The 21,843-nt window shown below is 42.8% G+C and overlaps 3 protein-coding genes, 4 non-coding genes and 1 pseudogene across 12 annotated transcripts in view; 1 reads left to right on the forward strand and 7 right to left on the reverse strand.

Annotated features, from left to right (window-relative positions):
- Nucleotides 1-8: 8 nt before the first annotated feature.
- SNAPC5 (small nuclear RNA activating complex polypeptide 5) lies at nucleotides 9-5,813 on the reverse strand. Of its 4 annotated transcripts, none has more exons than XM_049613789.1 (4): nucleotides 5,672-5,813; nucleotides 4,372-4,461; nucleotides 3,000-3,137; nucleotides 9-97 (listed from the first exon to the last, which is right to left on the reverse strand). In XM_049613789.1, the coding sequence occupies exons 1-3, from the start codon at nucleotides 5,759-5,761 to the stop codon at nucleotides 3,018-3,020; spliced, it is 300 nt and encodes a 99-aa protein (XP_049469746.1). In that variant the 5' UTR covers nucleotides 5,762-5,813; the 3' UTR covers nucleotides 9-97; nucleotides 3,000-3,017. The 4 variants fall into 4 exon arrangements, with proteins under 4 accessions (XP_049469746.1, XP_049469745.1, XP_049469744.1 ...); XM_049613788.1 differs by lacking the exon at nucleotides 9-97 and adding an exon at nucleotides 135-456; XM_049613787.1 differs by lacking the exon at nucleotides 9-97 and adding an exon at nucleotides 135-459.
- A 1,962-nt stretch (nucleotides 5,814-7,775) lies between these two features.
- Nucleotides 7,776-12,505, reverse strand: RPL4 (ribosomal protein L4). Its single transcript, XM_049613785.1, has 10 exons — nucleotides 12,422-12,505; nucleotides 10,900-11,071; nucleotides 10,607-10,713; nucleotides 10,149-10,287; nucleotides 9,585-9,709; nucleotides 9,169-9,298; nucleotides 8,738-8,894; nucleotides 8,401-8,484; nucleotides 8,175-8,295; nucleotides 7,776-8,092 (listed from the first exon to the last, which is right to left on the reverse strand). The coding sequence occupies exons 1-10, from the start codon at nucleotides 12,422-12,424 to the stop codon at nucleotides 7,865-7,867; spliced, it is 1,266 nt and encodes a 421-aa protein (XP_049469742.1). The 5' UTR covers nucleotides 12,425-12,505; the 3' UTR covers nucleotides 7,776-7,864.
- Nucleotides 9,041-9,110, reverse strand: LOC125910513 (small nucleolar RNA SNORD18). The gene has a single exon (XR_007454014.1). It is a non-coding gene; the product is annotated as a small nucleolar RNA SNORD18 (small nucleolar RNA).
- On the reverse strand, nucleotides 9,810-9,881 carry LOC125910512 (small nucleolar RNA SNORD18). The gene has a single exon (XR_007454013.1). It is a non-coding gene; the product is annotated as a small nucleolar RNA SNORD18 (small nucleolar RNA).
- Nucleotides 10,351-10,449, reverse strand: LOC125910546 (small nucleolar RNA SNORD16). Its single transcript, XR_007454046.1, has one exon. It is a non-coding gene; the product is annotated as a small nucleolar RNA SNORD16 (small nucleolar RNA).
- Nucleotides 10,787-10,857, reverse strand: LOC125910514 (small nucleolar RNA SNORD18). The gene has a single exon (XR_007454015.1). It is a non-coding gene; the product is annotated as a small nucleolar RNA SNORD18 (small nucleolar RNA).
- A 270-nt stretch (nucleotides 12,506-12,775) lies between the features above and the next one.
- The window catches only part of ZWILCH (zwilch kinetochore protein), a 38,664-nt gene continuing 29,596 nt past the window's right edge, over nucleotides 12,776-21,843 (forward strand). For 2 of the 3 annotated variants that reach the window (XM_049613793.1, XM_049613792.1), the window contains exons 1-3: nucleotides 12,776-13,041; nucleotides 15,809-15,860; nucleotides 19,986-20,081. In XM_049613793.1, coding sequence (XP_049469750.1) covers nucleotides 12,989-13,041; nucleotides 15,809-15,860; nucleotides 19,986-20,081 — 201 coding nt within the window. In that variant the 5' untranslated portion in view covers nucleotides 12,776-12,988. The remainder of the gene's footprint in view (nucleotides 13,042-15,808; nucleotides 15,861-19,985; nucleotides 20,082-21,843) is intronic. The other variant, XM_049613791.1, reaches the window with a different exon arrangement.
- Nucleotides 16,741-17,572, reverse strand: LOC125910086 (peptidyl-prolyl cis-trans isomerase A-like; annotated as a pseudogene).

Here is a 21,843-nt window from a genome sequence, read left to right on the forward strand (position 1 = left end):
GGGAAGCAGCAAAGAGCGAGTCCCCTGCCCAGTGGTGTGCCATTGTCGCTTTCAGGCCTCTTTGCCATGCCTGTCTCCGTTCAGACGTGCATTTCGCCTACGACAAAGGATGAAGAACACAGCATGTGCCAAAATTCTATTTGTGTCTTTTTTAATATTACTGTCATTTATTCTGTTATTTCCCTAAGTGGATTGGCTTTGTGCTTGGGGCTATTTTTGTGTATGTTGATCCAAACATGCGCAGCGTTCAGTTACAGTGAAACCTTGGTGACTGTGGGTAGTCATTCTTACTGAAAATTGCACTGCTCTTCCCCCACCGTGACTGGCTAGCTGCCTGTAGTTTTGGGATTCTTTTGACACTTGGTGGTACTGCATTCTTGCCGGGCGCACCTTCCTTCTGTTGGGGTAGGAGCCTTGTAAGATCCTTCACAGGCACTGCATGTGAAGCATGCTTTGCTGCTATGAAAAAGAACATCAGAAAGTATAGATCTTGTTATTTTATTATATTTTTGCTTTTGGTGTAGAATGAAGCAATTTCTGTCAAAATCTAGCCAGAGCCCTTCACTGCCACGATAGCTGGGGCTTCACCAGTCTGTCTACTGTGATGATTTGTAGACTTCTGGTTGTATTTCTATATTTATTTTAAGATATATTATGTGGGATATTTAGTGGTATGTGTCTCTTTAAGTTTGAATTAGTGTTTCTAAAATGATGGTTACTTTGAATGTTACAAATGGATCAAGGCATTAAAATGTATGAGATTTATCTTTCCCCAAATCCAAGTACCGATGCTATTGTAAACAACAGTGTGTATAGTGCCTAAGAATTGTATGAAAATCCTTTTAACCATTTCAACCCAGATGTTTAACAAATCTAATCTCTTATTCTAATAAATATACTATCAAGTTAAAAGGATGAAAAAACAGGTCTACTTTTGTGGTAGGATTTGAGAAATCAAATGGTGTCGTCAAGCCTTCCTGTGAGGGCAAAGGGTAAAGACAAGGAGGAGGCTGCAAGGCAGAAATGCCACACTGGGGACGAGTCCAGTGCTCTGGACCAATGGGCCTTCCTGTAATTCCAAGTTGGACTTTGTCCAAGTCTTCTCAGCCATCAAACACTTAGGTGTGAGCCTTCCAACTACCCTTCCGTGCACCTGGGAGCAACAGATCCCCTCTCTTCCTGCCGTTTCTACCCAGGGAAAAGGAGGCAGGGTGGGGTCAGGGGGTAACCGGCCTGCTCACGGGAGCACGCTGCTCTTGGCCGTGCCCAGCTGGTGTGGGAGCCTCTACCCAGGACACCCAGCCCCGTGCTGTTTGGCTCCACTGAGCAATGGTTTCCTCTCTTCATTCCACTTTCCTGGAGGGGAATGGGCCTGCGCTGCCTTCGTCCTGCCTGTGAGGTAGCAGTGAAGTCACAGAAAACAAACTGACCACCGATGCCTTTTTTTGACCAGTGACTTTCAGAACTTGAGGTTCGTGTGGTGACGCCTGGTCAGCACCTCTTCCCCCGTTTTCTTCCAGAGGGCAGGTTACAGAAAACCAATAAATACGTATTTAAAAACACAAGGCCTATTTTGTTTTCAAACTAAAAACAACGTGGTTCAATCTCCCGAGTAGGTAGTTCCACTCTAGATGGACAGGAGCTTAGAATACAGCCAGGGTTTAAAAAACTGCTTCGTGTTACGTACACTGCCTAGGCCGGTCCAGCATTTTTTCTCGCTGTAAGGCTAACATCTGTTCTGAGTGTCCTAAATTCTCTATTCTATACAAAAGTGTTACATTTTTGGGACTCCAAGGGTTTTTCCCTAGTAGTTTTTACCAGGAATGATCTTGTTTTCAAGAATAATGTTCCCTGCATCGGTCTTGCTGTTTTGAGTTCCCCATGTCCAATTCCTTCCTTAGACTCCCTCTCGCTGAGACACCAACAGTAGCTAGAGTTTTACATGATGCCTCACGAGCACCCCATAACCCCATGCCAGAGTGCTGGAGCAGGTGCGCACCCTGTCATTTTACACGCGGGAAACTGAGAGATGCAAAGAGTTAAATAAGGCAAGTGCCCAGTTAGTGGTAGAGCTAGAATTCAGAGCCAACTTTTCTAGCTCTCGAAAACCCACACTCATAAATTAGAGTCTCCAAACGTAAAGTTTGGTTGCTTTTGTTGCAAAACAATTTTCACACTGTGTTTTCCAAGAAATACGCTCATTTAAACTTTTGGCTATTTCCTGTAAGAGTAGCTGAAAATCACTGGAATGAAATGTTGATTAATACATACACCCATCCATGTTCTTTGCTGGAGCAGTTACAGCAGAAGTTCTGCTTGAGGAGGTTCTGTATGTTTTGTTTGGCTTTTCTATTGCTTGGGCAGGGTAAGTTACTTTAATAAAATTCAGGACTTAACTGTATTTCACTGAAAAAGGGGCAGTATACAAATTTTAGCAACTGTTATTTTGTAACAGTCATTATTACAAAAGCCTAATCTCCCAAGCATGTTGTCGGCAGCGTGCCGTGATGTCACCCGAGAGGTGGCAGCAGCCTGTGTTTCCAAGTGGCTCTCTGTACTCCTCACTTGTCATCTTTCTCCCCTAGACTGTGGCCTTGCTGCTCACAATGGTTCAATGGCATGCAGATGGCCTTTAATTGGCTTTCTTAAAAGAGGCATTGTTGACTGGAAAGGCTGGCTTGTATTTAAACTCTGCCCTTTTGGCAAATGCCAGACTTTCTCAATAGCACTGGAGAGGAAGCGTTCCGTTTCGAGCATAATTACTGAATCTGACCAGAATACAGACGCAGCACCGCCCACAATGCTCAAGGCTAAGATACCACATCTGTGCTTTTCCAGGTCACTGAAACGTCAGTTATGGATGGAACTGTGTTTAGAACTACACATCATCCTAAAGTTCTTGCTTCCTTTTAAAGCGGGCCAGAGGGCCCACTTTGAAAGAATATTTGTTTGAGGAGACAAAGTTCCTGAGATGTAGGAACTTAATTCATAGGACAAACCTTGGCTCTTTCCCGCCTTCAAGAATCTGATTCCTCCTCCTCCTCCTCCTCCTCCTCCTCTGGCACATGGCTCCTTGTGCTCAACTCCAGTGCAGTTTGGTTGATTGATGCTTCATTGTCTACGTGTACCAACATCTGCTTTAGGCAAGGACATTATGGATTAGTAGGAAAGACATGGTCACCAAACCAGCAAATTCTGAAATGTGTTTTAAAATCAAATCTCGGGGCGCCTGGGTGGCTCAGTCTGGTAAGTGTCCGACTTTGGTACAGGTCATGGTCTCGCGGTTTGTGAGGTCGAGCCCTGTGCTGGACTCTGCTGACAGCTCAGAGCCTGGAGCCTGCTTTGGATGCTGTGTCTCCCTCTCTCTCTGCCCCTCCCCCACTTGTGCTCTTTCTCTAATGTTTAATTTAAACATTACATTTTTTTTTAAATTGCAACCGCACATTCATCCCCAATATTTAATCACCAGGAGGTAAGGCCACTTCCTATCCCGATCCTCCTACCCTCTATTGCCACAATGGGAGGGAGTAAACCCCCTAGTATTTGATAGAATGTTACCTGATTTACAAACATGGTTCATGCCTAAAAATTATGCTGGCCTAGATGTGCTGCTCTCATATGGTTTTACATGGTTTGACACACATCTGGGAGAAAAAAATGCTCAAATACGGTGTATTTAGAAAGAAGAACATTGCACTGTCTTACCTAAGGGCATTGGTAAGAGAAGGATACGATGAGGACTGGAACCCACTTTTTAGCACTATGTTTTTGTTTTTTTTTTAACGTTTATTTTTGAGACAGAGAGAGACAGAGCATGAACGGGGGAGGGGCAGAGAGAGAGGGAGACAAAATCGGAAGCAGGCTCCAGGCTCCAGGCTCTGAGCCATCAGCCCAGAGCCCGACGCGGGGCTCGAACTCACGGACCGCGAGATCGTGACCCGGGCTGAAGTCGGATGCTCAACCGACTGAGCCACCCAGGCGCCCCTAGCACTATGTTTTGTAGTCAAAGCTACACTCTTGTTCTCACATCCCAGGCTTACTTATAAAGCAGCGGAAGTTTTGACATATGCCTGCAAAGATCTCCAATTCTCCCTCGGCTCACTGGAGTAACTAGAGGGGACGGATAACTAGGATGCTGCAGGCAATATAACGACACATGAATAATAAAGAGTACCTAGCTGCTAGAGAGGCAGGCTGTTCCTTGCCTAAAAGAGTCATATGTAGTAGCCAGCGTATTAAATCAGAATAACTTAATTCCCTGAGTTCTTTGGGCTTGATCATGTAATTTACAAAAACTTTTGGCCTCCAAGCAGCCTGAGAGCAGGATGGACTTTGCATTCTTTCCCCAGGCCCACACTTGATTAAACTTACATCATGTGGCTGTTCAGATGCAGGCTGAGAAGGGAGCACTTCATCCCCTCTTCTAGAACTAATCATTGATTGGAGGGCTAGTTCTTCAACCTAGAAAAGAGGAGTCGAGGACACTCTGCTTACTATTTCACCGGGCTACTGACCTGGGTAAAATTTACGGATCACGCTGTCAAAGGCTCAAAGGCTGGCGTACTGAGAAGTGAAAACAGTGCAGCTCTGTGCAGCTCTAGAGCAAAAGATGGGGCCCTTAATATTTCCCCATATTTTAGCAAAGGAGCCCAAAACCCTCCAGCCCCTTGCCCCCTGGGGTGTACAGGTGTTTTCAGTTGAGCCAAGACTTTCATTCCCCTAGGTACAGCAGATCTGGGTAGAAAACACAAGTGTGCTATTTAAAAAAAAAGCCAGATGTCTTCTGATTCCACAGGGGGCCGATTCGCTAGCCTGTAGCTTTCCACCCAGGATTGAGAAAGGGAAGGCAGGAAGGATGGGAAGTGGAAGTGTTTCCTGGAGCATAAAGGAACCTAGGCTTAGAGGTCATCATCCTCATACACAACACCCACCTACTGGATACTTGTATAGGTACTAGTGATAGGAGAACATAAATGAGCACTGGCCAGCAACCGTCCCAAGGAAAAGCGTATTATTGTAATGTCACAGGTGTACAATGCTTTTCAGTTCACAAAAGGCTTTCATAACCCGCATCTCGTCTGGACGTAAAGATCCTGAAGAAGGGTGCAAAGCAGCGTTTATCAGGATCAATCTCACTGGGGCTAACGAGGATGGATTGGTGGGAAATGTGGGAAATGGCCCTGGTGCGCCTAAATCTCGTCCAGGCTGTGGAGTCACTAAGAGCTGCCAGAAGAAAAGCTACTGGGAACTCTGGGACAAGTCTCTTCTCTCCGGGCCTCGCTCTCTTTCTTTGCACAACGGATCCACCCATCTCTTCTAGCTTAACGATACCAGCGCTGTTTCGAGCGTCAACAGAAACTAGTAAATGGTGGCTAGCACAGCTGTAGGGGGTCGGGGGGAAGGGGTCCGGGGGCAGGGAGAACCTAGGCGAGCCTTAGGGAGGTCTCACTTCCTCAGCGCGTGTGCGGTCCACCTGCGTTTACGGGTGCGGCGGTGGTCTTGCCGCACGTACAGATCTCTGGGCCTCAGCGTAGACCCGCAGGACCTAGATTCTAAGAGGAGTGGGCCTGCAACCTCAGTCCCGCCCCCCGGGTACTTGTCAACCAAAGTGGGCGCCGCCCGCGCCTGGGGTTCGCGGGGCGGCCCGGTTCGAGGGGCGTCGCGGGGTCACCTTGAGCCGGTTCAGCTGGTCGTGCAGGGCCGCCTTCAACCGGAGCAGCGTCTCCTCCTCCTTGCGCAGCTCCTGGAGCCGGCTCAGCATGGCGCCTCCTCCCGCCGGCCGACAGGCCCGGCGCCCGGTAATGACGTCAGCGACCTCGTTCCCGGAAACCAAACAGCAGGCTGGGCGGGGCTGGCAGCACGCGGGCAGCGACGCTTCCGGCCCGTCTCTGAACTCTCGCTGGCTCCTTGGCGGGAGCGTGCTTTTCCTAGGAGAGACCCCTTTTGTCTTTCCTTTTATTATATATATATTAATATTTATTTATTCTGAGATAGCGACAGCGAGCAAGCAAGGTAGAGGCAGAGAGAGAAAAGAACCCCAGGCAGGCTCCGTGTGGGGCTGGAACCCACAAACTGAGTTGACGACCGGAGTTGAAACCAAGAGACGCTCAACCGACTTGAGCCACCCAGGCGTCCCCCTGCATCGCACTTTCAATGTGCTGCAGCAAGTGGCTATTTTAGCGCCACAAGACCTGCAGACGCATTTGAGGGCAGAGACCAAAACCACAGTATCTAGCACACAGGTGCACAAGCCCTGTTATTTTTGCAGGCAAGGATTCCTCCTCATGTGAAAGTGGTTCCTAGGAGGGTGTGCAAATTGGAACAGGAAGATAGAGCAGGGCTATCATTCTGTTGGGACGTGGTGCCTTTGTATGCTAAGGGCTAGATTGCCCTGAATCTGCCAAGTGGAAGATCCATCACCTTGATGTGGATTTTTAAGTAGGTTGCCAATGGAAACAAACCTGTTGCAAACAAGATCCCGACAGGAGACAAAAATAGGACAATTTAACTCTTAAGGTGGGAAGTCATGCTGGGACAGAACAGGGTAGGAAAACAACCAACGTTCTTTGGCGCAGACTTCTCTGCGTTTTTTTTTTTTTTTTTTTTTTTTTTAGAGCAGAGCATGTGAGCAGGAAAGGGGCAGAGTTAAAACGCTAAGCAGGGTGCAAGCTCGGCGTGGAACACAACAGAGGGCTTCATTCCGCGACCCTGGGATCATGACCGCAGCTTGAAACAAGCCAGATGCTCTGGGTTTAAGGATGGGACTTTGGGGGCGCCTGGGTGGCTCAGTCGGTTGAGCGCCGACTTCGGCTCAGGTCACGATCTTGCGGTCGGTGAGTTCCAGCCCCGCATCGGGCCCCTGTGCTGACAGCTCAGAGCCTGGAGCCTGTTTCAGATTGTCTCCCTCTCTCTGACCCTCCCCCATTCATGCTCTGTCTCTGTCTCAAAAATAAATAAACGTTAAAAAAAAAAAAAAAAAAAAAAAAAAGGATGGGACTTTGGCTCTGGCCATGAACTCACGCTTCAGGAGTTGGGAGCACCACACAAGGTTCTGCATTGACAGTGCAGAACCTGCGTGTTTTTTTTTACTTATTTTTGATAGAGACCAAGCACAAGTGCAGAGGGGCACAGAGACACAGAATCCGAAGCAGGCTCCAGGTTCCGAGCTGTCAGCACAGAGCCCGATGTAGGGTCTGAACCCACAAACCGCAAAACCATAACCTGAGTGCAAGTCAGACGCTTAACCAACTGAGCCACCCAGGTGCTCCTCTGTTCATCCCTTAGTAAAACTGCAAGTATCAAGTAGTTCTGAGAAACGCTTTGGACACCTTCATAACATAGGTCAATTTATTGGGGGTAGCATCTCCTGCAATAACTATACTCTAACGCAGCAGGTTCTAACAGGAACCTCTGGAAGAACCATCAATTTCTTAACGCAGTACCCCTAAATGTATATATATTCTGCCCTCTTGTGGTACTGTAAAAGCCAAACCTTTATGGAATTTTACCTATTTTTGAAGGTGTAGTTTTTTTTTTGAGGAAGGATTGCTAAATCCTAATAGCTTCATATCTGAGACCAGTCTTTTAGCTATCTGCTTGTTATCTACAAACTAGATTTATGCAGCGTTGTTTCCATTCACCTGCATGGATTTACAATGCAAACTCCAGTTTTATACCAGACCCCCCCCCCAAAAAAAAAACAATGGAAGCAAAAGACAGGAATTATGGGCAACAAAATAAAATTCTAACCAAGATTCACAAACACATCCAACAAGTCAGGTTTCTCACGGTCTTTGATTAGGCCTTTATTCATAATTAGCTGTCCAAAATGATTTAACTTTTATGGAATAAACAAATCTAAGTTTTATGCAGGTTTCTTTTCTTCCGTGGTGGGTTTCTTCTCTGCAGGCTTCTTCTCAGCTACTGGTTTCTTGGTCGCTGCAGGCTTTTTTCCTGCCAAGGGTTTTTTCTGCTTCTTAACACTGACAGCCTTCTTTCCTTTCTTCCCTACCACAGGCTTCTTGCCTGGAACACCCTTCTCCTCGGATTTGGCTTCTAAGGCTGCTGCGGCCTTATCCATCCGGAGTTTGTGCTGCAACAAATTAAGAAGAAAACCTAAGAATCAAACCTTTCTAAAAACTTAACATGTCAGCAAAAACCAAATTATCACTTACATTCTTGGCCTGGCGAAGAATGGTGTTCCGGCGCATTGTCTTTGCATACGGGTTCAGCTTCAACATGATTCTCAGGTTTTTCAGTGGATTCTTCTTGAGGACTCTGCGATGAATCTTCTTGCTGTAGAATAGACGTTACAATATTAAGAACTTCATTCACATTATTCATGTTTCTCAAATAACGAATAGTAAGAGATTGGAATGAGACGAAGTATCACAAGTTTACCGTGGTGCTCGGAGGGCTCTCTGGATCTCAGGGCTCTTCAAGATTCTGCTAAGGTCTGTATTAAGCATCTTATGCATGGGAAGGCTGAGAAAAAAAAAATGCTGACAATAAGATGCTCAATTCCCAATTCTCACTGACAATCGAAGCTCTCCTGAGTTAATTTCAACTACACTATCAACTTCTCAGAGTATCTCACCATTTTGGCATATCCTATCTGTACATGAGGGCGCATGGCAAAACCACATTCATTATTCGCAAAACATGCAAACCAATAGCAAATATAAGTATGTGCAGCATCAACACCTGTGTTTGATACATGAAGGCCAACAATACTCACTTGTAGTTACTCTTGAGGGAGGCAGCCTTACGCCAAGTGCCATACAGATCATCCAACTTGCGGAAAGCACTTTCAGTCCAGATGCAGAAACGTCCCACATGCCCACCAGGAGCAAGTTTCAAAATGTTCAGTTTGCTTACATTAAGCAAAGTAATTCCTTTTAAAGGAAAAAGAAAATTAGGGAGCCTGTATCTCAACACAAAAACACAAATCTCCTGTACTACTTTTGTGCTATGTAAGGTACCTGAGATCTATGTTACTAATCAGGCAGTTCCAACTTTCACTGGCGTACTCATTCAGCTGAGAATCAGAAGTTCCACCAAATCATGTGTTTCAGAAACACGGACCATACAGTGGAATCTCATCATAGTAAAAGCTGAGTAAACTTGCATCGTACGGACAAGCAAAACATGCGTAAGCAGTACAATTACCGGGGATGTTTCTGAAGGCCTTGATGATACCATTGTCCTCATTATAGATGATGCAGGGTCCCCTGCGCTGGATACGACGACGGTTTCTCATTTTGCCCTTGCCAGCTCTCATTCGTTGAGAGGCATAGACCTAAAAAGCGAGAACATTTATTACTCTCATTAAAATATGACCTTAGTAATTCATCTTCAAACGTGATTTCAAGTAATTAGTCTCCACTGTAAAGAAAGGAGCCACGATGAATTGCCCAACATTCACACGCAACCGTAAATGCCAGGCAAGATTCAAACCTAAGTTTTATAAGGTTTTAGAGTCCTCGTTCTCATAGCCCCTCAAGTTACACTGTCCTCCAGTCATCTTTTGAAATTTAAAATCTGATGAAGGACCACCAAACGGGAAATTTGTTCATTAAACCTACCTTTTTGATATCATTCCAGGCTTTAAGTTTCTTAAGAAGCAAAACAGCCTCCTTGGTCTTCTTGTAGCCTTCAACTTTATCTTCAACCACCAAAGGAAGTTCCGGAACTTCCTCAATACGATGACCTGACAGAGCCAATTAACAAAAGCCTAGTTACCCCGAACCTTTTGAAAAATTGAGAAACATTTCATATAATCCACAAAAGCAAAATGGAACACAATGTGCCAAGTCAGAATATCCACAAATATCATGTGTTTCAGAAACACGGACCAATTAAGTGGAATCTCATCATTTTGACAGTTAGAGTAGGGAACGTGATGAACTGAGTGGAAAAGTTTGCCAATATATGAAATCCCTGTATTTCTATTAGTTTCCCAGTTACATAGTCTTCACAGATGACTTACTATCGACCTAAGTGGTCAGAACTATTATTTAGAAGAGAGAAATCTAGTCAGGCTCTCTGGGATGAACAGAATTGACACAGATCATTAGCATGATTGAAATGGTTGGGGGGGGGGGGGTGAGGGTACTTTGTACCAGTCCTGTAAAACAAAATCTACAAACCTTTAGACATGACCAGTGCTGGTAAGGCTGAGGCAGCCAGGGCAGAGCAGATGGCATATCGCTTCTGTGTTGTGTTCACTCTGCGGTGCCAACGGCGCCAGGTTTTGGTTGGTGCGAACATGCGGCCCCCACGACACATCTATTTTCCCAGTTAAGAATCTCATTTCTCAAAATTTTGGCAATTAAAAAAAAAAAGATGTCTTGCTCAGTAAGAATTTTCGTCACCCTTCTGAACCAGCTTACTGACAGCAGGCAACTGTCGCCGAGAACAGAGTAAGACGCAAATTACGACATCATTGCAAGCAAAATTTCCTAATGCCAAGCCCCTGTCTGCCTAGAACAATATTTAACCTGGACACTATCAGTATGTTTGAAATATTTTCAACTATGTACAAGCCAGGTTCAATTTGATAAATTCCTGAAGAGCTGACCCATCTACATAGTGGAACAAAGGATACATTTCCAAAAGCACCCTGGCCAGAACGATGAGTTCCACCACCTCGAACTCTGGGAATTCGAGCCACGGCTCTGCCAGTACCCCAAGACTCAGCACTGGTTTGATGACCTGAAATTAGGAAGAAATACAAGTTTTAGCTACCCAATCATACTAATATAGGACTATTATGCATGGTAACAACAGCATCAGAACATCCAGGAAAATCATGTGCTTCAGAAACACGGACCAATGGAGTGTTATTTCATCACTGCTGTTAAGCAGGTCTTAAAACATCAATCCTCGAAAAATCCATACCTGCTAATTCACTGACAGCATATGGCTGTCTATTGTTTTTGCGCAAGTTGGTGTGAACAAAGTTCACGATATCTGGTCGAATGGGAGCCTTGAATACAGCAGGCAGGGTAACATTTTTGCCAGATGACTCCCCCTTTTCGGAGTACACGGATATCAATGGACGAGCACACGCCTGGGAAAAAGGAAAAGATACTCATATTGACAAAGCCAAAGGCACTATGATCACGCATCAACAATACCATTAAAACCTCAATTACAGGAGACTGGAGTCTGGGGAGGTAGACAACACTCAGAGCTGAAACAGAGGCTATTACCAACACATTACGTTTATTAATTTCAAAACATTCTTACACTGTAACATTTAGAATCTCAAGTTCAAGCACAAAATTGATCATTAACCTTTCAAACCAGGCCTTACACGGCAAAAACGATTCAAGGCATACTGTGAGATTCGAAAATGCTATTTAATACTACCATCTAGATAAACTCTTCAACCCCAAATGTCAGCATATCTTGTCTCCTACAGTTCTCCTTCCAATTTCTGCCCTTGGCCCCCTTCATCTCAAACACGTATCACACAACTTACCAGTACAAATACTGGCCATGTTTCTTTTTGCTCAACCTTCTCCAAAGGCTTACACCTGAAAGCAAAACTAAATTTCTGAGGATAGCCTACAGAATCTGTTGGATTTCATCTCCCACACTTTTCCAGATGGTACTGTCTGTACCTACACCCAGGGGCATACCCCTTCTCCCTCAGAGGTAAGTCTTCATCTTAAAAACAATCTGCATGCTTCCTCACCCTCCTTCAGATCACCTTCTCTGAAATTTCTCTTATTACTTTAAAGCCCAACTACTGCCTCGTCTTCCATTCCCCATGTCCACAACACTACCATCGAACATTCTAGTGCTATTTTGTCCAAATTATCATCCAAGCATCACAAGTATAGGGTCTTTTTTTTTTCCACTTAACTACACCTGGCTAAAAAATTCACAGATTTAGAGAACACCAAATAGAGCAACTTTTAAGTTAAGGAGATGACGAAGTTTTTGTAGAGGCACATGTTAAGATGAACACCTAGGAGTATTCAGAAAAATGTGGATATGCGGGTCTTTAATAAAATCTGCCTCGGCAAAAATGAAAATGTTCCTTCCTGAACAACACCTGAAAATACAAAGCCCAAAACTGAGTATGGCCCCGATTCAGTCTTAGGCCCCAAGAGCTTCCCTATTTTCGGTAGAACTCACGCCTTCTACGATGCAAGGAAACTAGAATCCCAAAGATTCCTCCGCACCTGAGAGCGACCGTGTCGCCCATTGCTGGGACGCCCACGTTGCCTCTAAAATGGCTGCCGTAAATTAGCCGCACTACCCAGCTCCAACCCCCAAACAGATAATGCCTCTGATCTCATCCCCTTTACCCTCGCTTTCTCCCCTACAGCTCTTGGGTCCTAAACCCCTAATACATTTCTGCCGGTACCCGAGCGCAAGAAAGAGTTCGCCAGAAAGGACCTCCACTCACCATCGCGGGGAGAGGAGAGGGCCACGCTCCTCTCAACCCGGTGGCTCCTATAGGAAAAGGAAGTGCCTAGCACTTCCGCTCTATTTGTAGCGTTCAACTCGTCCGCCAACCTTCCCCGCCTCGGAACCAATCCAGAAACATAAAATATCTCTCTACCACTCTATAAAAATAACAAATAGCGTATTATTTTTTCACATGCATCAAATTATGGTATCTACCCACTTTCAAAGCCAACAATATCGCTTAGAAATAAGGGACTCCTTTCCGCGGAATAATCCATAAAGAGGAGTGGCAACTCTCGCGAGACGAAGTGTCTTTTTTTTTTTTTCCCCCCTCTCAGCCGCTGCAACTTATTTTAACTTTTTCTTACAGGAATGGAAGATTGTTGGTAGAGGAAAAACTGCGGTGTGCTCTAAAACAAAAGATTAATTTGGTGGACAAACGGGGCCTGTCGGGAGTGGGTGGGGTGTAAAAGTAGTCCCGGCGATGGGGTCATGACCCAGGACGTCAGCGTCCGGCGCGCAGTTCAGTTTGGCGGTTTCGGATCAGCAGTCGAATTGGGGCGTGATGTGGTCCCGAATGAACCGAGCAGCTGAGGAGTTTTACTCTCGTCTCCTGCAGTGAGTTGTAGCCTTTGCTGTTGCCTTGGGTGCGAGGACAGCACTTGTCCCTGGGCGTCATTTTCGACTCCTCCCCAATTCTCTTGCCCCTGCTTTAGGATAAGCGCTCTGTCGCTTCTCAGTGGCGCCTACGTTACAGACTAAGGCAGCTTTCCTGGGATCTTGGAGTTGGGGAATGGCCGGTTGGTTATCTGCTCGAGTGTGGGGTTGACCCTGTGGGGGCTTGCCTATAGTCTCGTATAACAAGTGTACGTTATCAATGGAGGTGGAAGGTGACAAGTTTTTCAAGAGGCCCTTTATTCGTTCTAATGCACGGAACTTAGGATATGTTAGAGGCACTTCTCAGAATACGGAAAACTAGATGTTGGCATCCTTCATCGGTTTAAAGCCTTTCTGGTGTGAAATGTATTTGTTCCGGTTCGTTACACGAGCTACAGTTATAATAACGTAATAGTGTGTTTTTGTTACATACCGTTATTTCACTGTGCTCTGAGACTTTATTATAGTGAATTGCTAGTACAAAAGGAGAGTCCATCTAGTTCTGCATCCAACTTTAAAGTCGAATCCGTAGTTCTCAAACTTGAACTTGCTTCAGAATCACCTGGAGATTTGTCAAAACACAGATGGCTGGGCCCCACCTCCAGGGTTTCTGATTTAGTAAATCTGGGTGGCGCCAAAGAATTTTCCTTTCTATCAAATCCCGGGTGAAACATGCTGCTGGCCTGACACCACAACTTTGAGAACCACTGATGTAATCTAACCTCCTATTTTCTAAATGCCATACTTTTTCATTATTCTGTAAAAAAAAAATTTGGCTTTTTAAAAAAAAGTTTATTTATGTATTTATTTATTTTGAGAGTGAGAGAGAACGAGTGAAGGGCAGAGAGAGGAGGAGAGAGAATCCCAAGCAGGCTCTGCACCATCAGCACAGAGCCTGATGCTGGACTGTATCTCACAAACCTTGAGATACGAACTTGACATGACTTGAGCTGAAACCAAGAGTTGGACACCCAGGCGCTCCTCATTATTTATCTTTATCGCTTTTCTTCTTCTTGCAAAAGTAGTAATGCTTGCCAATTTTTTGAACATTATAGAAAGAGCTCTAGGCTTTTTTTTTTTTTTTTTAACTAATAATGTCTTGAATGGTTTCTAGTATGACACCCTATAGATCTAGCTCATTGTTTTTCACTGCTGTATAATATTTCATTCTGTGCCTGTGTAATGCTTATTTAACCAGTCCCCCATTGATACTGTTTTATTTAGACCCTTTATAGTTCCCAATTATTTCATGGATGTTAGTCTTTTTTTCTACTTGTAAGCACAATATGCCTCTGTATCCAGTTGCCTACTGGAAGTTTCCATGAGAACCTCAAACTCCATATTTGCAAAACTGAATTCATCTTTTCCCCACAACCTGACTTTTTTGCTCCTGAATTCTTGAATTCTTGAATTAATTAATTCTTGAATTAAGCCTATGAATTAAGAGCTCCTCAGATCCAAGATCGTCACTTCTCTTTTCCACCACCCTCCACCCCCATCCTGTCTAGTCAGTCACTTGGAACACTTTGCCCTCTGTCTCTATTGCTTCTGTTCAGGCCATCGTCACTTCTTATTCGCAGCTGTTTTCCTGGCCTCCAAGTTTATACCCTCCATGTCAGGGTCAGAAAGGTGTTTCCCATTTAAAATCTTGTAGTGAGTTCCTCTTGGCTTTCAGGATAAAGTTCTAGTGTTAGCAAAATGTCTTCCATTGTGCTACCACAGCACCCTGCATTCACCTCTGTCGGAGCACCCAGCACCCTGTGTTGTAACTGTTGGTTTACTCTTCAGACTTCAGTCAAGAGTATGAACCAGGGACTATGTTTTTTTTTTTTTTATATCCTGGACATCTAAGAAGAGTTCTTGCCAAGATATACATGATTGTTGAATAATCAAATAGCATCTCTCAGTGATACATAAAAGACAAAATATCTTTAAGAATAAATCAAAATCTCGTCCAAAATGGCAAAAGCCAATCATTCACAGGGCTAGTTCTCCTGTTTTTATTTCAGTAAGAGTAGATCAAATAATAAATGGTATCCTGAAACAATTCCGATGGGTTCTTTTAGGACTCCAAAGATTTATTCTCTTTCAGAGTATAGATCAGACTGATAGACGTTTTGGTATATTTAATGGTTTATAGTTAACATGCTTCGGGATGACTATTTTAAAACTTTCTTGAACGAAACCATAATTATTAAATGATATCTGAGAGTTTTGTGTTTACATTTTTATAGGGAATTGTTTAACATGAAATTTACTAAGTTTTTAGTGACAGCTCATAAAGAGAGGGAGAATAGATGTTTCTGTTTTAGCCATAGAAATCTAGGGCTGGGAACCTTAAGTAACTTTTCTGTGGTTACCCACTGATTCAGTGGCAGATCAGAATCCAGTGATTTTTTTTTACTTCTTAAGTCAGGCTGTAAATTACATTTTAATAGTAACTGAATATGTGTTTCAGAAGATAGGAGAGTAGAGCTGGGTAACCTGATCCTGCTGCCTCTGAGAAGGAGTTGTGAATAGTAGTCTATTAATCTCTACCACATTTCCTTTTTCTGTTCCTAACTTATACTCTTTTTCTGCTTTTTTCCGTCTTCCCAATCATGCATTAAGGCTGGTTTGTGTTTACTTTTCTCACTGGTGTCATGCAGAGATAAAGTGATGACAAACTTCTGAATTTAAATGTCAGAATACTGTAGCTCTATTTTTCACATGTGGTTCTGCATTTCAGGGAGTTTGATGAAGAAAAGAAAGGAATCCATAAAGACCCATTTATCTATGAGGTATGAACAGTTTATTTGGTTTTTAAACACAATTCATTAATCCTAACATTCTGTTTTCAAAAGTTGGGTTCGGGGCGCCTGGGTGGCTCAGTTGGTTAAGTGTCCGACTTCAGCTCAGGTCACGATCTCGCGGTCCGTGAGTTCGAGCCCCGCGTCGGGCTCTGTGCTGACAGCTCAGAGCCTGGAGCCTGCTTCCGATTCTGTGTCTCCCTCGCTTTCTGCCCCTCCCCCTTTCATGCTCTGTCTCTCTCTGTCCCAAAAATAAATAAACGTTAAAAAAAAAAAACTTAAAAAAAAAAAAGTTGGGTTCATTGAAGGGAGTTTAGAGTAAATTCCATCCTTTTAGAGTACAGTTCTATGAGTTTTTACAAATGCATTCAGTCATATGGCTACTGACATAATCAATATCTAGAATATTTCTGTCACCTCCAAAAATCTCATGTCCCTTTGTTGTCAGCCCTTTGTCTCTGGCCTTTTCCAGAGTGTCATACAAATAAGATCATACGGGGCGCCTGGGTGGCTTGGTCGGTTAAGCGTCCGACTTCGGCTCAGGTCATGATCTCACGGTCCGTGGGTTTGAGCCCCGCGTCGGGCTCTGTGCTGACAGCTCAGAACCTGGAGCCTGTTTCAGATTCTGTGTCTCCCTCTCTCTCTGCCCCTCCCTTGTTCATGCTATGTCTCTCTCTGTCTCAAAAATAAAGGTTAAAAAAAAAAAAAATAAAAAAAAAAATAAGATCATACACTTTGTATTCTTTTTTTTTTTTTTTTTTTTTTTAGCGTTGTTTAGTTTTTATTTCATGATCATAAACTTTACTCTGCAATCCAGCTAGACTTGGAGGGGAGTAAGGAAAACGTGGAGCCCGTAGAACTGCAAGGAGAGCACAAAGATTATAGGAGATTTCGAGCAGATGGAGGTGAGGGGGTCCTCTCCCAAGCTACAAAAACAATGGTCTGGTAGTTAACATAAAACACAAGTGAGATTCATTAGATTCGTCCACGGTCAGCAATGGTGGTCTTCTTGCTGGTCTTGCCATTCCTGGACCCAAAGCGCTCTGTGGCTTCCACAATATTCATTCCCTCTTTCGCTTTGCCAAAGACCATGTGCTTGCCATCCAGCCACTCCATCTTGCCAGCGCAGATGAAAAGTTGGAAACCATTTGTGTTGGTCCAACATTTGCCATGGACAAGATGCCAGGACCTTTGAGTTTCAGGATGAAATTCTCATCATCAATTTCTCCCCATAGATGGACTTGCCACTAGTGCCCTCATGGCATGTGAAGTCACCACCCTGGCACGTAAATCCTGGAATAATTCTGTGAAAGCAGGAACCTTTATAACCAAATCCTTTCTCCCCAGTGCTCAGAGCATGAAAGTTCTCTGCCATTTTTGAAACTTTGCAAACAGCTGGAAGGAGATGCGGTCCAAGGACTCGTTGTCTATGGTGATGTTGAAGAACACGGTGGAGTTGACCGTGGCTGGGCAGTGTGGTCAGCCCCGGGGTGGCAGCCTCTGTAAGGCCTATACACTGTGTAGTCTTCTGGGTCTGGTTTCTGTCAGTGAGTGGATGCATTTGAGATTCATCTTTGTTTTGTGTGTATCAGTAGTTCATTCCTTTTTATTGTTAAATACCACCTCACTGAGTGTGTGACAGTTACCCACTTACCAGTTGATAGACACTTGGATTGTTTCCAGTTTTTGATAGTTATAAATAAAGCTGCTATAAATATTCATGGATTTACTAAGCATCTAATATATGCCAAGTGTTCCATAGGTAAAGTCCCCATGAAGTTTGATCCATAAAATAATTAGTGAACTAAAATTAATTGTATGCTAAAAGACAAATAAGCTGGAGATAGTCCTATAAGATAAAGGTTAATTACTCATATATATGAAATACATAAAAAACTCATAAAAATCAATAAGAAAAATGACAATCATGACAGAAGAATAGGCAAAGAACAAAAATAAGTAATTCCAGAAAGAAAAATACAAATAGCGTTGTTTCTTACTGTTTGAATTTTCATTAACCAAACCCAGGAACTAAGTATATCTGGGTAAATGTATTAATCCCACCTTATCTGAGTTCTTGCTTGTGTGTGGTAGTTTCCTAGGGCTGCTGTAACCACAAATTGGTTTGCTTAAAACAGAAATTTATTCTATCGCAGTTCTGGAGACTAGGACTCTGAAGTGGAGGTGTCAGAAGGGCCATGCTCCTACTGAAGGCTCCAGGAAAGGATCCTTTCTTGGCTCCTTCTGGTTTCTGGTGGTTTCCAACAGTCCTTGGAGTTTCTTGGCTTCTAGACACATTACTCTAATTTCTGCCTCTGTTGATACATAGTATTCCTGTGTGTGTCTATGTGTCTAAATCTTTCACGCCTTACAAGTACATCAGTCATTGGATTTAGGGCCCCCCTAATCCAAATTAATCCTCAACTTGATTACATTTGCAGAAACTTTTTTTTAAATGTTTATTTATTTTTGAGACACACAGACACACACGCGCGTGCGGCGTGAGTTGGGGAGGGACAGAAGAGAGGGAGACACAGAATCCGAAGCAGGCTGCAGGCTCTGAGCTGTCAGCACAGAGCTCTACATGGGGCTGGAACCCATGAACTGTGAGATCATGACCTGAGCCAAAGTTGCATGCATAACCAACTGAGCCACCCAGGTGCCTCATTAAAGACCCTCTTTCTAAAGAAGGTCACATTCAGAGGAACCAAGGGTTAGGACTTCCCCATGTCATTTGGGGTATATTCAATCCACAATGGAATTCAATCCACTTGAAACTCAAGAACCTAGTAGATTAGAATAAACACATCATCCTTTGCTCTTTGAACTTGGTATCTAAATGCTTTCAGTATCCATACTGAGAAATTAAACAGATTCAAATAATGAGACATATTTGTCAATAATAAGCATATGAAAGTTTTTGCTGTGAGATGATAAAAGTAAACAGTGAAAATACTCTGTTGTGGTAAGCGATTGGAATGCGAATATGTGGGCATGGCATATTTGCAAGGCAATTTGAAAATATCGGTGTGATTCTGGATACTTATCCTAAGAGAGGAATTCAAGGATGTTGATTATTAGCTGTTTATTATAGCATATAACTTAAAACTATCCAAATGTTGAAGAAAATGGAATTAGTTATATGATGGTAGAGCCAAAGAACGTTTAGTGGCACGACAAGAAGCTTATGATTTAGTCTGTTGTATTTTTTTAAGCAAAAGCCTATATAGATATTTAAATACATTTATGTATTTAATTTAATTTAATTTAATTCTAAATTTAATTTAATTAATTTAGAAATGAATACATTTCTACTTAAGTAGATTAATTTATGTGTCTGCAAAAAGTTCTGGCAAGATATAGGCCAACCAGGCTAATTACAGTGATGATCATCCTAGCTGGTAGAATTATATGTGAGTTTTAAAAAATCTGTTAGCTTTTTTCATATTTTTCTGCAATAAACATGTTTGCAGTAGGAATGGAAAAATAAGCAGTTCCTATAAATTGATAAAAGTTCTAAACTCCAGGGGCGCCTGGGTGGCTCAGTTGGTTAAGCGGCCAACTTCAGCTCAGGTCATGATCTCGCGGTCCGTGAGTTCGAGCCCCGTGTTGGGCTCTGTACTGACAGCTCGGAGCCTGGAGCCTACTTGGGATTCTGTGTCTCCCTTTCTCTGACCCTACCCTGTTCATGCTCTGTCTCTCCCTGTCTCAAAAATAAATAAAACGTTAAAAAAAAAAAGTTCTAAACTCCATAGTACAATCAGAAGAAAAGAGCATATTTAGTAAAGTGCTAATTATATGGGACATGATTGTAAATATATTATGAGTGGAGGGAAAGAATGTCCATGTGATCCTAATCAAAAGAAGGCTCGACAAGGCAGGGTGCACTTTAGGTGAGACTTCAAGCATTTGTAGATGTGAACATAAGAGTTAGATTTATCTAAGCATGAAAAAACAACCTGGCAAAGAATAAATGAAATCTTATCTTTAGAACATTATGTTTTGTTCAAATTTTCTTTTTCAGTCACTTGTCTACAACTGGTCTTTACGTGTTTAAATTATTTGTACTAATATATGTGTGTATATATAACATTGCCTGACAACTTTTTTTAACAGACTGACGTTCAAGGGCAGTTGATCGGCAAAGGCCAACCAAACCCTTTGAAAAATATTCTAAATGAAAATGATATGATATTCATTGTAGAGAAATTGGTAAGTAGTGTTTAGGCTTTGTGCTTGTTTAATTCTTTTTTTAATTTTATTTTTAATAAATTTATTTAATAAATTTATTTTTAATAAGATTAAAAATTCGAGGGGGGCTCAAACTTACAACCCTGAGATCAAGAGTCACATGCTCCATCAACTGAGCCAGCCAGGAGCCCCTGTGCTTGTTGATAACTAACAGCCAAATTCAGTTTATTGGGAATAATCTCAGATGTGCCCATTTTTTTATCAGCATAATAGTGAAAGCAGATTCTAATTCTTTTAGGAATAGAATTTCTAAATTTCTCTTTTAGAAATACAATGAGAATTGCATAGGTAATTTAAAATTTTGTAGTAGCCTGATTTTTAAACAGTGAAATAGGGCCACCTAAGGGGCTCAGTTGCTTAAGTGTCTGACTTTGGCTCACGTCATGATCCCACAGTTTGTGGCTGGAGCCCCGCATCAGTGTGCTGCTAGCACAGAGACGACCTCAGAGCCTCTGTCCCCCTCTCGCTCTGCTCCTTCCCTGCTGGTTCTATCTCAAAATAAATAAACTAAAAAAAAGTGAAATTATCATATATTGTAAAATTGACCTTTTTTCTCTTTTGTCCACTTCTGTAAGTTTTAGCACATGTACAGATAGATTCTGGTAATTACCACCACAATCGGGGCACAAAATAGTTCCATCACCCTAAACAACTCTCGCACTAACCCTTTAAAATCCTACTTTTTTCTAACCTCTACCCCCTGGCAACTGCTGATCTCTTTTCCCTTGGTGTAGTTTTGTCTTCTGTCATGAATGGAATCATACAGTTTGTAACCTTTTGAGTTTGGCTTCTTTCACTCTGTATGCCTTTGAGATTAGTCCAAGTTGTAAGTCTATCATTGGTTCATTTCTTGTAATTGCTGAGTATATTCCATGGCTGTACCCCTGTTTATTTACCGAGTCACCTTTGAAGGACGTTTGGGCTGTTTTCAGTCCTCAGTGATCATGGATAGAGCTGCTATAATCATTTTTGTACAGCTTTTTGTGTGAGCATAAGTTCTTTCTTGATGCTAAATACTGAAGTGTGGAATTGTCTGAAATTAAGTTTAATAATGCTTTTTATTTACTCCTGTATATTTAATAATATTTCAATGCCTAGTTAAGATAAAAATCTTTGAGATATTTTGAGGTTTTTTTTTTTAATGTTTATTGATTTTTGAGAGAGTCGGAGCATGAGCAGGGGAGGGGCAGAGAGAGAGAGAGAGAGAGACAGAGCACAAACAGGGGAGGGGTAGAGAGAGACGGAGACACAGAATCTGAAGCAAGCTTCATGCTCTGAGCTGTCAGCACAGAGCCCGACTTGGGGCTCGAACCCATGAACTGTGAGATTATGACCTGAGCTGAAGTTGGACGCTTAACCGACTGAGCCACCCAGGCTTCCTGAGTTGTTTGTTTGTTTGTTTGTTTTTTCCATACTGCATCTTCAAAACCTGGTGTGTATTTTACACTTATATCTTCATTTGGTCTGGCCGTGTTGCCATTACTCAATAGCCACATGTGGCTAGTGGCTGTTGTACTGAACAGCACAGTGTATGTAGGTATTACGAAGTTCTACTTTAATTTTTGTTTATTAAATGTAACAGAGAAAACTTCTTATCTTTTGCATCACTTTATAATTCCAACCTTAAACCTTTGTGTTTTAGTTACAGTAATTATTTTGGCAGAGCAGTTGTAGTAATTTTTATTAAGTGGTGATAATGTTGTCATGCTACACAGTTGCTTTG

The sequence above is a fragment of the Panthera uncia genome, assembly GCF_023721935.1.
Source record: "Panthera uncia isolate 11264 chromosome B3 unlocalized genomic scaffold, Puncia_PCG_1.0 HiC_scaffold_1, whole genome shotgun sequence".
Lineage (NCBI taxonomy): Eukaryota > Metazoa > Chordata > Mammalia > Carnivora > Felidae > Panthera > Panthera uncia.

What these genes read in the sequence shown, in the direction of transcription:
- SNAPC5 (XM_049613789.1), bottom strand. Translation starts at nt 5,761, where the DNA reads ATGCTGAGCCGGCTCCAGGAGCTGCGCAAGGAGGAGGAGACGCTGCTC. An exon ending in ACCAGCTGAACCGGCTCAAG is followed by an intron (nt 4,462 to 5,671) that starts GTGACCCCGCGA and finishes CCTCTTTTCTAG; the next exon opens with GTTGAAGAACTAGCCCTCCA. An exon ending in CATCTGAACAGCCACATGAT is followed by an intron (nt 3,138 to 4,371) that starts GTAAGTTTAATC and finishes CCTTGCCTAAAG; the next exon opens with CAGATGTTGGTACACGTAGA.
- RPL4 (XM_049613785.1), bottom strand. An exon ending in AGCACTGGTCATGTCTAAAG is followed by an intron (nt 9,710 to 10,148) that starts GTTTGTAGATTT and finishes TGGCTCTGTCAG; the next exon opens with GTCATCGTATTGAGGAAGTT. An exon ending in GGCCTTCAGAAACATCCCCG is followed by an intron (nt 8,895 to 9,168) that starts GTAATTGTACTG and finishes TTCCTTTAAAAG; the next exon opens with GAATTACTTTGCTTAATGTA.